The sequence below is a fragment of the Mauremys reevesii genome, linkage group 4 (assembly GCF_016161935.1).
Source record: "Mauremys reevesii isolate NIE-2019 linkage group 4, ASM1616193v1, whole genome shotgun sequence".
NCBI classification, from domain to species: domain Eukaryota; kingdom Metazoa; phylum Chordata; order Testudines; family Geoemydidae; genus Mauremys; species Mauremys reevesii.
This window is the reverse complement of record NC_052626.1, coordinates 129,714,033-129,728,657: the sequence shown is the minus strand read 5'-3', so window position 1 is coordinate 129,728,657 and position 14,625 is coordinate 129,714,033. Positions and strand designations below refer to the sequence as shown.

The 14,625-nt window shown below is 44.5% G+C and overlaps 1 protein-coding gene across 5 annotated transcripts in view; it reads right to left on the bottom strand.

The window, feature by feature from the left end:
• ZNF76 (zinc finger protein 76) overlaps window positions 1-14,625 on the bottom strand; it is a 33,565-nt gene that overhangs the window by 5,744 nt on the left and 13,196 nt on the right. For all 5 annotated transcript variants that reach the window (XM_039534865.1, XM_039534866.1, XM_039534863.1 and 2 more), the window contains 7 exons: window positions 12,084-12,164; window positions 10,406-10,483; window positions 7,353-7,555; window positions 2,714-2,788; window positions 1,792-1,908; window positions 587-662; window positions 89-214 (listed from right to left, as the gene is read on the bottom strand). In XM_039534865.1, the coding sequence (XP_039390799.1) occupies window positions 89-214; window positions 587-662; window positions 1,792-1,908; window positions 2,714-2,788; window positions 7,353-7,555; window positions 10,406-10,483; window positions 12,084-12,164 (756 nt within the window). The remainder of the gene's footprint in view (window positions 1-88; window positions 215-586; window positions 663-1,791; window positions 1,909-2,713; window positions 2,789-7,352; window positions 7,556-10,405; window positions 10,484-12,083; window positions 12,165-14,625) is intronic.

Sequence of the window (14,625 nt, the reverse complement as noted above, 5' to 3'; positions counted from 1 at the left end):
AAGATGGACACGTGCTTCCTTGTCATCAAGACCTTCAGATCTGGGAGGACTGAGCTCAGACCACTTACTATGTGGCAGTGCAGCCCACCTGTGTGTGTGCGGATGTGTTTCTGCAGGTCCCCTGAGGTTTTGAAGGCTTTGCTGCACATGTCCTCGGGGCACTTGTATGGCTTCTCACCAGTGTGCGTTCTCACGTGGCTCTTCAGCCCATACCCTGCAAGGGAAGAGGTCACAGGAAATTTGTGTTGCCATCTGCTGCACGTAGAATGGGAATATATGGACAACGTCTCACTCCATGGATCATCCAAACTCTGTCCTGTGTCCTGGAAGGTCAAGGGATGGAACACCTGGACTGCCTGGAAACACAGGTTCAAATCCCAGCAGGGGTCATTTAGTCCTTCACCCTTCCAAGTTAGATAAACTGAGTTCCAAGCAGTTTACAATGGGGAGGAAGGGGAGAGAAAGAGTTTCTTAGGAATGAGGCCTTAAAAACTGAGCTTCCTCGGAACAACACAACTGGCAGCCTCAGGAGTGAGATTCATGTGCAGAGGACAGAGTTTTTCGGCACATGATCTACAACCATTACCTGTAGCAAATGCTTTCCCACAGCTCGGGAAGTCACACCTGTACGGCCGATCACCCGTGTGAGCTCGCTCGTGCACCTGGAGAAGGAGAAGGGACAGAACGTGAAGCCAAGACTAGATGAGGTAGCAGCATGTGGAGATCTGGGGGAAGTAGCACACTTGGGACTCTCCAGCTGCTTTGCCACCTACATTCCAACCCACCCATCCTCACATCAGTTAGACATGGGGTTCTTGTTCACCTCCTGTGCTAAGCTGCCATGTAGCAGCTGTGTGCTGTTAGGCCTGGTCTAGGCTAGGATTAGCGAAGACATTTTAAACCCCTAGGTAACAGAATAAATTGGGTTTTAAGATACATTAGCCAACTGGGGTGAATCCTAGGCTTCCTGCTAGGGTTCACTTCAACCAACTAACTCGTGGTAAAAATACAACTCGCAAGCTAACACGTTTTTACAATACACTTTTGACCCTACGTTGTTTGCAGTATTGTTGTAGCCATGTTGGTCCCAGGATATGAGAGAGACAAGGTAGGTGAGGTAATTTCATTTCAAGTGACTGCCTCCAACATGCATTACCCCTTCTTAACAATCTGACCAAGCTTGTATTTAGCTCAAACACTCTGCTTCCTTGCCCAGGCCTGAAGAGCTCTGTGTTGCTCAAAAGCTTGTACATCCCACCAAGAGAAGTTGGTCCAATAAAATATCTTTTATCCTAGTCCAGATAAGACCTTATACAGTTGCTGTGTTCTACTTCAAGCTACACGCTGGATAGTGGGACAAGTGTTTCTAATACTTAGATAGATCTAGATCTCTCTCATTGCTGCAGAGGACACACTGACTGCCATCAGCTCTGCCTTGAAAACACTGCAGTTCAGCAGCCAAAGATACAAGAATCAACTGTCAGGATGAAGTCCCCCTTCCTCTAAACCCCTCAAGGTTCCTCATCTCTTCTCACGTGCATATTCTCAAGACACCAGCCTTCCTCCAGGTGACAAGCCCCATCCCTCTGGCTCTTCACAGTTGGATGCACCTCACAAAATAGCCATAGAAAGTCACTGCAGAGTGCCATGCTCCAGGGATCCTGGCCTTTTCCCTCATGGAGCCAAGTCTGAGTCTCTCGGTCTCCTGCATGGGAGCACTGTGAGCTGCTATTATAGCAAGGGGTGGTCCTCTGGCTGGAGCTTTTGGTGTCAGTGCATCAGCTGGCTTACCTTTAAATGGTGGGCGGTGGTGTAGAGGCGGCCGCAACCTTTGTAACCACAACGGAAGGCTCTGTCACCAACCTGCTGCCCCTTCCCGCTGCTACGCATCTCCTCTTCTCGCAGATTCTGCCAAGAAACACAGCGAGGCTAAACCTAAAGAACCACCACAAGAGACCTTGCAAGGCCAACTCGCATCTACCCCTGCACCCTGTACAGTGATCCCACTGGAAAATACGTCTCAGGTGCATACAGATGTACAGTGGCACATACACAGGGCCGTCAAGGGGAGCAGGAGTCACGATTTCTGGGCTCCATTTCCCAGCTCACTGGGTGATCTTCAGCAGGTCACTTCACTGCTCTGTGCCTCAGTTTACTCCTATGTAAAATATGGCTCACAATATTTACCAGCCTTACACCGGAGTTTGCAAAGCACTTTGAAAATCTCTGATGAAAGGTGCTACAGGAGAGCTAAGGATTACTCAGATGATTATCTACCATATCTCAAACTGAAAAAGAATGTCAGGTTTATAATCCTAATTTTAAAAAATTCTACTGGCCTCTTTGCCTATTGTAAGCCATTCACTGACAAGGGGAATTAATATCTTTAGCTCTCCCAGCGCCCTTATTGCCCAGGGTGGACAAGTAAATTTTGTGCCTGGGCTAGGATGAAACTGCATTTTTAGGATGAAACTGCAAGTCGGCAAGATGTATGATCCACAACATTCATATGTTGAAAAAGTCCAGAAGAAAACAGCTCTATAAGGAGGTGATATCAACAAAAATAGCCATACTAGAAAAAAGATTAGTCATGTAACTGGTGAAGTCAACAAGGCACACTTATGGCTCCCTCTCCAACCCACACCTGAGAAGTGGTGGGCTGACAAGTTAGCCTGAGCTGATTCAAAGGAACATCTCACTGACAAGTACAAACCTGGGAAGGGGCATTGTTAGAAACCTCATTCTTCAAGTGGCTGCTGCTATTCACTCTCTCTTCCTCCTCAGAGACCTGCAAGCAGAGAGACCGTAGCATTTGCTCATGCCCGTTTGCAGAGCACAGAACGGGTGAGCCATAACAAAGCAATGAGACAGTCACACCAGCAGAGTGCACCCAGGCTGCTATTTTTTAGACACCACAGCTGCCGTTACTGGTGATAGAATATCTTGGCACATTGGCACAGTCTGCAGTAGGGGAGCCAATCTTTGCCTACCTGAAGGCTGCCTTGGTAAATTGCTGGGAGCCTGAAGACCATTCCCAAAAATAAAATGGAGTTGACTGCAGCTGTTCACATCTTTAATATAAAGGTGGACTGTATGAAGACTACAGGTCCCTTCACTCAATGCTCCATATTAAGGCCACACAAATTAAGATGGAGCACTGCATGCTGGGACTGGTAATCTCCACAACCACTTGGATCAAGCAGACACATTTGGGACTTAGCAATGTTACGGGTCTCATGGCCATATTAAAGATCTTGGTGTGCTACGTTGGTCATATCAACCAACAATCCCTTTATGAAGAGAAACATGCATCATTGATTACTTCTATTGGCAAACATTAAGAGTGTGTATTGCTCAATCACCTGATGTAATTAAAGCAGGAAAGTCTATAGTTTGTGGAAGGGAAAGAGAAAAATTAACAGTGAACTTAAATGCCCGCTTATGAGTGCGGGATTCTACCACAGAAACAAAGGCTGGGACTTGGAGAGCCTGTGAGCTGTTTTAAGTTGCTGGTGAAATTTGCAGCTCATCAGGAATATAAAGCAGGTTCATAGGTCCTAGAAACATATTCTTGCAGTATGTTATACTTCTATAACACTTTCCATCCAAAAGAATCACATATGCTTTATAACTATACATTTCATCTGCCACTATAATGCAGCCATTTCTAGTGTGGAGGATGGCATTTGTTTAACAGCACACAGCAACACTTCACAACATTTTCAGCCAAGAAGTGAAGAAGGATATTGTATCCAATTGAAACTATAAAGGGAATTTAGATAAGACAGAATGAAATTACATACAAGTGGCCAGGGGAAAAGAACAAAAGCAATGAAACAAAATCCAAGTTGTATAGAGATCACTGCATTTCATTTCTCCTTCCGCAGCTGCATTTCTTTTCTTTATCTTTATGCTTCCGCATCCTCAGGTCCATAAACAGAAAACTGGTAGACTCTCTCTCTTGGTCTTGTGCTAGTCCATTAAGGCTTCTAAGCGTCATATTGATCGATTTGGCTTCTCTCTCTATTGTTCTGTGTAATGTTTCTCTAAGTCCATCTTTTTCTTACCAGATGCGATGCTTTAGGTTGGGGTTTGCTCTACTTAGAATTTCTGATGTTCTAAGAAACTCTTCCCAATGGAATCTGATTTTGGAATCAATTTCATATCAATTTCTGTTGTAGATTTCCATGACCCAACTCCATAAAGAACGACAGATATGATGCCAGTGTTAAAAATTCATACTATGTCAGTGCCTATCATGATACTTTTCCAAATCTTTATCCAAAGTTTCTGAAAGTTGTTTGCTGCTTTTGATATTTGTTGCTTGAAATCTAGCACGTCACCATCAGTGCACATGTCACGCCCTAGACAGATAAAATGACTGACTTTTTCCAGTGTTTCTTCGTCTACTCTAAAGGTTATTTTTAGGAAATTGATAGCAATATATTCCCCCCCCCTTGTTGATGAACAAACCAACTTGTTTCACTGTCTGCCAAAAGCTGGGTCTTTTTTTCCATTAAACAATGTGTTGAGTTAAGCAAGACAGTGTCAAAAGCAAAAATGAGGTCATCTAATTGTGCTTTATCATTTGTCCATAAAATTCTTCGGTTGCCTTCTGCAGTCACTTTCTTCATGATACTATGACCAGTGCAAACAATAGTGAGGACATAACACACCCTTGCCTTACTCCAATTGTCACTGCAAACTGTTGGCTGATGGTGTCACCATCTCTGACTGCACATTTGGCATTATCACATAGAGCTTTGATTATTCTAATTCTTGTTGGTGATACTCCATAATATACTAAAGACAGTTGTCAAAAACCTTCTTGAAATCAACATTTGTTAATCACAAGAGGTGCTTGCCATTCTATCTGAGAACAATATGGTCTGCACATAACAACAACGGACTAAAACCTGCTTGTTCCTCTCTGAATTGAAGGTCCATTTGTTCTTGGCAAGTTCCAGGACAATCTTGCACATGATTTTCCCAGCCACTGAAAGCAATGTGATCCCTCTCCAGTTATGGCAGTATGTAAGGTCATCCTTCTTTGGCAATATTACAATGAGCCTCTCTCTCTTCCATAGGTTGGGTTCTTTTCTTCATTCCATCTTCTATTAAAAAACACAAGGAGATCCTGGAGGACTGTTTCATCATTTGCTTTAAGCATCTTTCCAGTAATGTCATCTTCTCCAGCTGCTTTCCCATTTTTGAGTTTACTGATGGCTTTTCTAACCTTTTCCATTGTATAGACACTACATCAATAACAAGCTTTGGTGGTAGGTCTTCAGTCTATTTAAAACAGCCAGAAAATGTTCTGCCTATCTTTTTCTTTGTTATTCGGTGTTAAGAGTCTTTCCGTCTGCATTTTTAATAGGGTTTCCAATACTGCTCAAGTTCCTGGTTAGTTGTTTGATTTATTGTCTTATATGAGGTTGGCATCTTCAGACTCTTGACATTTTCTATCAATTTGCCCTTTTATTTCTTCTCAGCACTCCTTTTTACCCTCCGTCCAGTGCTCTGTAGTCTTCTTGCCACTTGCTTGTCTATTCACATCTCATCAGGGCCGGCTCTAGGCACCAGCAAAACAAGCAGGTGCTTGGGGTAGGAGATTTACATGGGCCACCCTTTATTTTTATTTATTTATTTTAAGTTTTATTTGTTTAAAAGGAAGACAGTAATATTGCATTGGCAAATTCCCCATAGAAAGAAAGAGTGGAACAAAAGAATAATAAAGGCACCTCAACTTTTCCTCATTTATGTAGGACAGTCTTATAATATGCATCCAGATATCCTCCAATCACACAAGCTGAAAATTGTTCCACTTTACTGCAGTTCTGTAACCGTAAGGGAACCAATCCTGTCTGTGTTCTGTGCACATCCAAAATTCCTGCTGAATGACCCGCCCTGGGAGCGAGTTACCAGTGACCCAGGGCTGAGACAGCAGGAGGGTGCGGGGAGGGCACTGGTTGGGGGGGAAAGAGGGGAGCCCAGCACTGGACCAGCAGGGGAGTGCGGGGGGGAGCCCAGGGCTGGGGTGGAGGGCAGCCAAAATTTTTTTTTGCTTGAGGCAGCAAAAAACCTAGAGCTGGCCCTGCATCTCACACTTTGTACTTCTCTTTTCCACTGCTGCCCAAGTAGCATTATGAATACATTCTTCCTCTTCATCTTTCCTTATTAGAGCTCTTTGCACTTTCTAGATAGCACACACTGATGTTTTCACAGAGTATCAGTCTGAGTTTTCTTCAGTTCACGCCATCAGAACACTGAACCTGCTCTTCAGTTCAAGCTAAAAGGCATTTTTTGTGTTTGGGTCTTCTTTTAACCCGCACCATCCTCTTTACCTTGATCTTCAATTTAGCGATACAAAGTTTATGATCACTGCTCACATCTGCTCCCCTGCACACATGTCCATCTGTCAATGAGCTGCAAAACATTCTTGTCATGCAGAGGTGATCTATCTGGTTTCTGTAGTGCCATCTGGGGAGTTTCAGGCCACTTTATGAATTTCTTCATGAGGAAACATTGTTCCACCTACCACCAGGTTGTTCACGCTGCAAATTTCTACTAATCATTCACCATTTTGGTTCATGTCCAAATCCCTGCCACACTTGCCTATAACTTTCATAGAATCATAGAATATCAGGGTTGGAAGGGACCTCACAGGAGGTCATCTAGTCCAACCCCCTGCTCAAAGCAGGACCAATCCCCAGACAGATCTTTACCCCAGTTCCCTAAACGGCCCCCTCAAGGATTGAACTCACAACCTTGGGTTTAGCAGGCCAATGCCCAAACCACTGAGCTATCCCATCATTGTCTGACCCTCATTGCTACTTCCACCCTTTGCATCAAAATCACCCAGTTGCTATGATTTCATGTTTTGGGACCTTGGTTAACACATCCTGTAACAGATCATAAAAAGCAGCTTCTTCCTAATCTGGCTTTTCATTGGTCGGTGCTGCATTTGCAGCCAATTGTATGTAAATAGCTCAACACACAATGGAAACCCAGGAGCAGCACCACACCTATAGCTAGGTACCTCCCTGCATGTGTCACCTAACAGAGAGGGTGGGGAACGGTATTCCACAATACTAATGGGAGCCTTTAAATGTTCATTAACAGTATTATGGGACCATTAAACACCCATCTTAATATCAGTAGCTACATTCCCATAAGAGTACTGTGCAATTTCTCTTCTAAAAGTCTGCACTTTCACTGAGAAGCTGGTATACAGAAGTGACGGGCAGTTGTGGCTATTTAACCTCCTGTCCTGATCTGGTCTGGGAATCAGCTCCTCCCCGCCCGCCAATCAGCCATGATGCCAGACTGTAAAAGGAGTGCTGCATCCTTACCTTGCTGGCATACTGCTTGAGAGCATTAATGGTATCAGCATCAAAGGCGTCATCTTCCTCCTCCCCAGCCAATTCCTCCAGCCCTGTTTCTGCCTGCACGGCCAGGATGGTGCTGCCAGCTGGCATGACAACAGGACGATGTATGTAGGCAGTGGAGCCATCCTCCAGTTGGACCTCTTCCAGGGCATTGGCATCATAACCCTCTGGAGGGGACCACAAAAAATCAAATGCTGTAGTCAAGCCTATGAGTGCTTATTAGCAATTGCTATGTACCTACTGGCACAGGAAAATGTAATCCTGACATTCTCTAACCTTTGAGAGCTTGACTTTCCAAATTTAATGCTCTTTTAACTTAATGTTTGTGTGTGTAATTATTCTGTACAGGAGAAGCAAGCACTCTTAAAAAGGCACATTATTACCCTATCAGTACCCATTATCAGTCTGCTGCTATGAATATTTAGTCATTCACAATAGCAAGAATGATCTTTTTTATTTCATGTACCAACGATTCCCTGTGTTGTAAGCTCTGCTAGAAGGTAAGCGTTTTGAGCCAGTTCTTCGCTCTTCTCTTTCTGTTGGGCCATAACCCACATCAGAGCTAGAGATGATGACAGGAGCCAACAACCTCAATTTATAAAAAAGATGCAGAGTTAGCAGGGAAAGTTTTAAGAATCCTTGGTTGAAGGTTAATCCAAATGAACCTGATAGATTTTTATTAGTAGCAACATGGGCCAGAATGTGGCTTTCACGTTGTGTTTCTGTTGATGGTATGGTCTACGGTGACCAGATGTCCCGATTTTATAGGGACCGTCCTGATATTTGGGGCCTTTTCTTATATAGTTGCCAATTACCCCCCACGCCCATCCCGATTTTTCACACTTGCTATCTGGTCACCCTAGTACGGTCACATCTGGATTTCCTATACTTTACATCACCCGAGCTATATTCTTAGCCCTGGTCTACACTACAAATTTAGGTCGAATTTAGCGGCATTAGATCGGCACTCATCCACACAACAAAGCCATTTTTGTCAACTTAAAGAGCTCTTAAAATCGATTTCTGTACTCCTCCCCAGTGAGAGGATTAGCACTGAAATCGACCTGGCTGGGTTGAATTTGAGGTAGTGTGGATGCGATTCGACGGTATTGGCCTCTAGGAGCTATCCCAGAGTGCTCCATTGTGACGGCGCTGGACAGCGCTCTCAACTCAGATGCACTGGCCAGGTAGACAGGAAAAGTCCTGCAAACTTTTGAATTTCCTGTTTGGCCAGCGTGGCGAGCTCAGAGGTAACTGTGCAGATCTCATCAGCAGAGGTGACCATGAAGTCCCAGAATTGCAAAAGAGCTCCAGCATGGACCAAACGGGAGGTACTGGATTTGACTGCTGTATGGGGAGAGGAATCCGTGCTATCAGAACTCCGTTCCAAAAGACGAAATGCCCAAATATTTGAAAAAATCTCCAGACCACCGCTGCAGCCCGTATAACCAACCGCCCGCCTCCCCAAGTGCCATAGCCTCCTCACCCAGGTGCCCAAGAACGCAGTGGGGGAGGCCTCCGGGCATCCAACCACTCCGCCCCAGAGGACTGCCCAAGCAACAGAAAGCTGGTATTCAATAAGTTTTGAAGTGCAGTGTGGCCTTGTCCTTCCCTCCTCTATCACCACATCCCACCCGGTGCTTCCCTCCTCCCCCATCCCTCCCAGGCTACCTTGGCAGTTATCCCCCCATTTGTGTGACAAATTAATAAAGAATGCATGAATTTGAAACAACAACGACTTTATTGCCTCTGCAAGCGGTGATCAAAGGGGGGAGAGGAGGGCGGTTGGCTTACAGGGAAATAGAGTGAACCAAGGGGGTGGGTTTTCATCAAGGAGAAACAAACAGAACTTTCACACAGTCATGAAACTGGTTTTCAAAGCTTCTCTGATGCGCAGCGTGCCCTGCTGCACTCTTCTAACCGCCCTGGTGTCTGGTTGTGTGTAATCAGCGGCCAGGCTATTTGCCTCAACCTCCCACCCCGCCATAAACGTCTCCCCCTTACTCTCACAGATATTGTGGAGCACACAGCAAGCAGTAATAACGATGGGAATATTGGTTTCGCACAGGTCTAATCAAGTCAGTAAACCGCGCCAGCACGCTTTTAAACATCCAAATGCACATTCTACCACCATTCTGCACTCTCTCAGCCTACAGTTGAACTGCTCCTTACTACTGTCCAGGCTTCATGAGCCATGGGAGCAAGGGGCAGGCTGGGGTAGGTGCCACCGTGTGGTGCTGCCAGCTGGGAGAGCAGCCTGAGGCAGAAGCCTCCAGCTTGCATGATATTCCAGGCAGGACTGAATCTCCATGAGACGAAACTTATAGAAGAGAATGACCTGGAGTCACTCCCATTTATGTCCAGGCGCTCCTGACCGACCTCACTGAGGTCTGCCAGGAGCACCCATGTCTACCGAGGTCGGCCAGGAGCACCCAGGAGACGACGACAACGGCTAGCAGTCGTACTGCATTGTCTGCTGCCACGAAGGCAAGGAGCTGCTGCTGTGTAGCAGTGCAATACCGCATCTGCCAGCAGCACCCAGGAGACGTATGGTAATGGTGAGCTGAGCAGGTTCCATGCTTGCCGTGGTATGTCGTCTGCACAGGTAACCCAGGAAAAGAGGCGAGAAACGATTGTTTGCCGTTGCTTTCACGGAGGGAGGGCGGCCTGATGACATGTTCCCCAAACGAGCCGTGACAATGTTTTTGCCCTATCAGGCATTGGGAGCTAAACCCAGAATTCCAATGGGCGGCAGAGACTGTGGGAACTGGGATAACTACCCACAGTACAACGCTCCAAAAGTCAACACTAGCCTCTGTACTGTGGACGCACTCCGCCGACTTAATGTGCTTAGTGGGGACATACACAATCGAATGTATAAAATCGATTTCTAAAAAATCGACTTCTATAAAATCGACCTAATTTCTTAGTGTAGACATACCCTTAGAAACCTGCAACATTTTGTTTAATCCATTAGATGCTTGACCCTGGGAAAGGATGGAAAAATTAATAATTACCTTTAGGTGTGTTGTGTATATAAGCCATGCTGCCATCTTCCAACAGCACTTGCTGCCCATCTTCAAAAGCTATAGACTCTGTAAATCAACGCAACCCATAGATAACAGAGTGAGGAATTTCATGTCTGGATCTCAGAGTCAATTTGCTCAATTCCCCATACAGCAGAGCCCATATAAGGCTCAGTTCAAAAATGTCCTGCTCATTTTTATAACCTGCCATGGACTTGCCTGAGCTGCCCCCTGTTTTACTGGCTTTTCTATAGCACTCATCACTGCAGGAAATGAGCTTCTCAATCATTAGCTAATTTATTCTCCCAAAATCCCTGTGAGATGGGGAAATGAAACTATCCCCATTTTACAGATGGGGAACTGAGGCACACAACGATTAACTGACTTGCCTAAGGTCATACAAGAAGTTTTAGGTCAGATAATAGAGCCCCAGTATCCTGAGTCCCACTCCAGTGATAAAGGGAATTAGAGACAGAGGATGGGTTTATTTATTTAGCAGCTAACTTCTCTCTGTTCCTTTACAACACCTTATCATGGTTGGTGCAAGGTTCTTATCCTCTGTAGCTCCTATCATGTGAAACAAATTCCCTTCCCCTCTCAGCTGTGTTAACACCATCTCATTTCAAATCCAAGAGGAAAACATATCTATTGATGACCCAAGCTATGGGGCTTCTATCACTTTTCTTGGGAGACTATTCCAGAGTCTAATATAGCTAATAGTTTACAAAGAGTTCATGTCTGACTTCACGGATAAACATATAGTGCCCTAATGTTGTTTTTAAACCACATGGACACAGAGGCTGTGACGAAGTAGGAATGTTCTTAATGCTTTCTCTGAATACTGTGTGGATGCCTCAGTTTCCCCATGCATTTCTTAAGTATCTAGGTGGTGGGATAAGGGTGTGTGATTGTTGCAGAGCCCTAGAGGGCTGTTTGCACAGAGAATGGCTGACACCTTGTCTCCTGGAAACTAATGGCTTGGGCCCCCTCCCCTGCAAGGTGCCTACTGAAGGTGTTGGAGAACAAAGAGACCAAAGGGCAGAGAAGGGGCTGGAGGGAGTCTCAGTTTGGAGCTGGCTAGCGAGATGGGGGGAAGGCCCAGAACCTGGGTCTGGGCTCTCCATCCCCCAAGATGGAGCTGACTGAGGGGTCCTGCTTTCTGTACCTACAAGCTCTGTTTTAGACTGTGTTCCTGTTGTCTAATAAACCTTCTGTTTTACTGGCTGGCTGAGAGTCACGGTGAATTGCAGGAAGTGGAGGGTTTCAGGGCCCTGACTCCCCCACACTCCGTGACAGAGGCTATGTATAAAGACACACAGTGAACTGAACTTATCAGATTTGTGATCAGACAGATACACACTGTGATAGAGAGCACAGGCCAACACTATTTTAACCTGCATCTGTTTACATCAACAGCAAATTTGGCCTCAGATGAGTTTACTGCACATTTCACAGGAAGTCACACATTACTGAAAAAACATCTATACTGTATTTTCATTCAGCACTAAAACAATAGGTAGGGGGAATAAATCACAAACAGATAGACTCCTTGAGGCTAGAAATTTAGAGGTGGGATCTAATTGTCAAGGAGGTCAGCCTTGAGTCACACCAGTAACATCCCAAAGTAGGGATACATTCCAAATGTCACCTGAGTTCAACTCATCCTCACCTTTCTGGACTGTCACTTGATGGATGTAAGCTGTCGTCCCATCCTCAAGCTCAATCACTTGCCCTTCAAGCAACTTCTCTCCTGCAACAGTGTGAAAAGAAAAACATCACAGCTGACTGCAGGACTGATAAACCTGCCAGCACACAGGACTGTTCCCCTTTGTTCCTAACCCTTTGCTATTTCCCCTAAAGGGAAAGAATCTCATGGGATCACAGTCACCAAATGAGGCCATTATTTTATCAACCCCTATTTGCATTCAGAACCATAGTAATGGGTACACTTATGAATACCATAGAGAAGTTTAAACCTCCCTTTCCTATGTTGTCTGAATGGAGGAAACAGTCTAAGGCAATCTCAACCATCACTTACTTACAGGGTACAGGATTCTTTTGCCAGCTCTCTTTGTCGTGTCAACAAAGAGAAGTAAAGGGAACAAAAATGCTCTAGCAAATACAACTAGGGCTTAAACCAGCAACCGATAGGGCCTCTTAATGGCGTAAATGAGGGACTGAATGCTTATTTTTCTTCACTTGGTCAAGGACCAATTCTTGTAAACCTTTACAGGTCCTGAAAGCACTAATTGCATCTACCTTTGGCAGGTTGTGAGAAATGAAATCTTACAATCGTATAATTAGGATTACCATCTTGCTTCTGAAATACATTTCCAGTTGTGACATTTTAGTAACCTATGGAAGCCCATGCTACTTTCAGAGGGTGCAAAGCATTCGGGTCTAGAGCCCTAGGGGATCTCAAGCTACGGACTGCTAACCTGTGTATTTCTAAGTTATGTCACAGGTGTCTAGAGTATATGGATAAACACCCCCTTTTTAGCATTTATATAAATCTAAGAAAGAAAGAAACTTGGTGAATCCAAGTGGAAAAGAAAGCAAGATGGTAATCAGAAGAACATGACTTGCCAGGTTTACCAGAGCTATAAGCATGTATTGTATGCCATAGGATGAGACACATCCATGCGATGGAACATTCCTCTCTCACAATTTTGGTTTGTGAATTGTGAGATTTCTGACCTTAAAGCTTTCCTTACTCCCTCTGTATAGCAAGTCTAAAGAGCAAATGCCAGATCTCTGATCAGTGTAATTTTCAATCCCTGCTTCAATACTCCTACAACTCATTTCTATGTTTTCAGATAGGAGAAATAAAACTACATCAATGACCTTGACTCAGCGCAAAGCTACCAGACAGCAGAATGGTCAGGGCCCCCTTGACTTTCTAAAATGTAGCTCAGGGTCCCCAGATGCACACCTGGATGCCTGGGATATTTATACAGATAACATGGAGCTATTAAATGCTCTTAATCTTCCATCAGAGCTGGGGCAACTCCTTAGAAAAGTTGCTATTACTATTAGTTGGCATTAGTAGGGGAAAGTAGGTAGGGCCCAAAAGCAGGGCCCAGTCAGGACTGTACAGCTCCTAGCACATGGGCACTCCAAACACAGATGTAGACACAGTCCCTATGAAAATCACTCAGAATACTGCAGTACCACAATAGTAAGAGATAGTGTTTGGAACTATTACTCTAGCATTTAAAAAAAACCCAGGGAGGTGGGGATTGTATGTGGTTTGAACCTTAAATCAATCAATAATTTCTGACTATTGCCAGGCTCCAGTATATGACCAGGGAGAGAAAATGCCACAAGAACTAATCCTATCTGCATTTAAGAAGGTTCATTGTAAACAGAACTATAAAAGTATGACATACCCAGTAGGAGTCCATTATATATTCAGACCAAGAAATATATGCCTGCTGTTAAGTAATACTTCTTATTTGTTTACTTCTTTATTAATAGGGTTTTTAGATTATAGATTTGATCAAAGCAGACATCAATTTGATCAACAAGTGTGTAGGTAGGACATGTTAAAATACAGAATGAGGTTCTCCAGGCAGCATATTAAAACTGGAAATAATGAAGGAAAATCAGAAATGGAGGACTATGTGAACTGGGGCTGCCTTCTCCTACTGATCAAGGGATCACTAAGGAAATTTTTCTCTATAAGGAAATGTTATGCTCTGCCAGAAGTCATTCCCCAGGAAAGTAGAAATGCTGGGTGGTATATTAATTCTTTCAAATAAACTGCTCTCATTCAAATGAGTAGGGAAATTATGCAATCATAGAACTGTAGGGCTGGAAGCGACCCCGGAAGTCATCTAGTCCAGCCCCCTGCGCTGAGGCAGGACCAAGTAAACCTAAACCACCCCTGACAGACTTTGTCCAATCTGTTCTTTAAAACATAGTGACGGGGATTCCACTACCTCCCTTGGAAGCCTGTCAGAGGACATGAGCAATATTGAAAATAATCGTACTTTGGATTCATTCAGCTCTTCTCATGTGAGGATTTCAATTAGTTAAGCTTCAGAACATGCCAGTGGGTGAGGTATTACCATCCCCATTTTACAGATGGGAGAACTGAGGGACAGAAAGATAGGAAACTTGCTTGGGGTCACACAGCAGATCAGTGGACTAGAATCCAGGAGTCCTGAGACAGAGTGCCTGATCTAACTAAAAAACACAGTTATTTATAG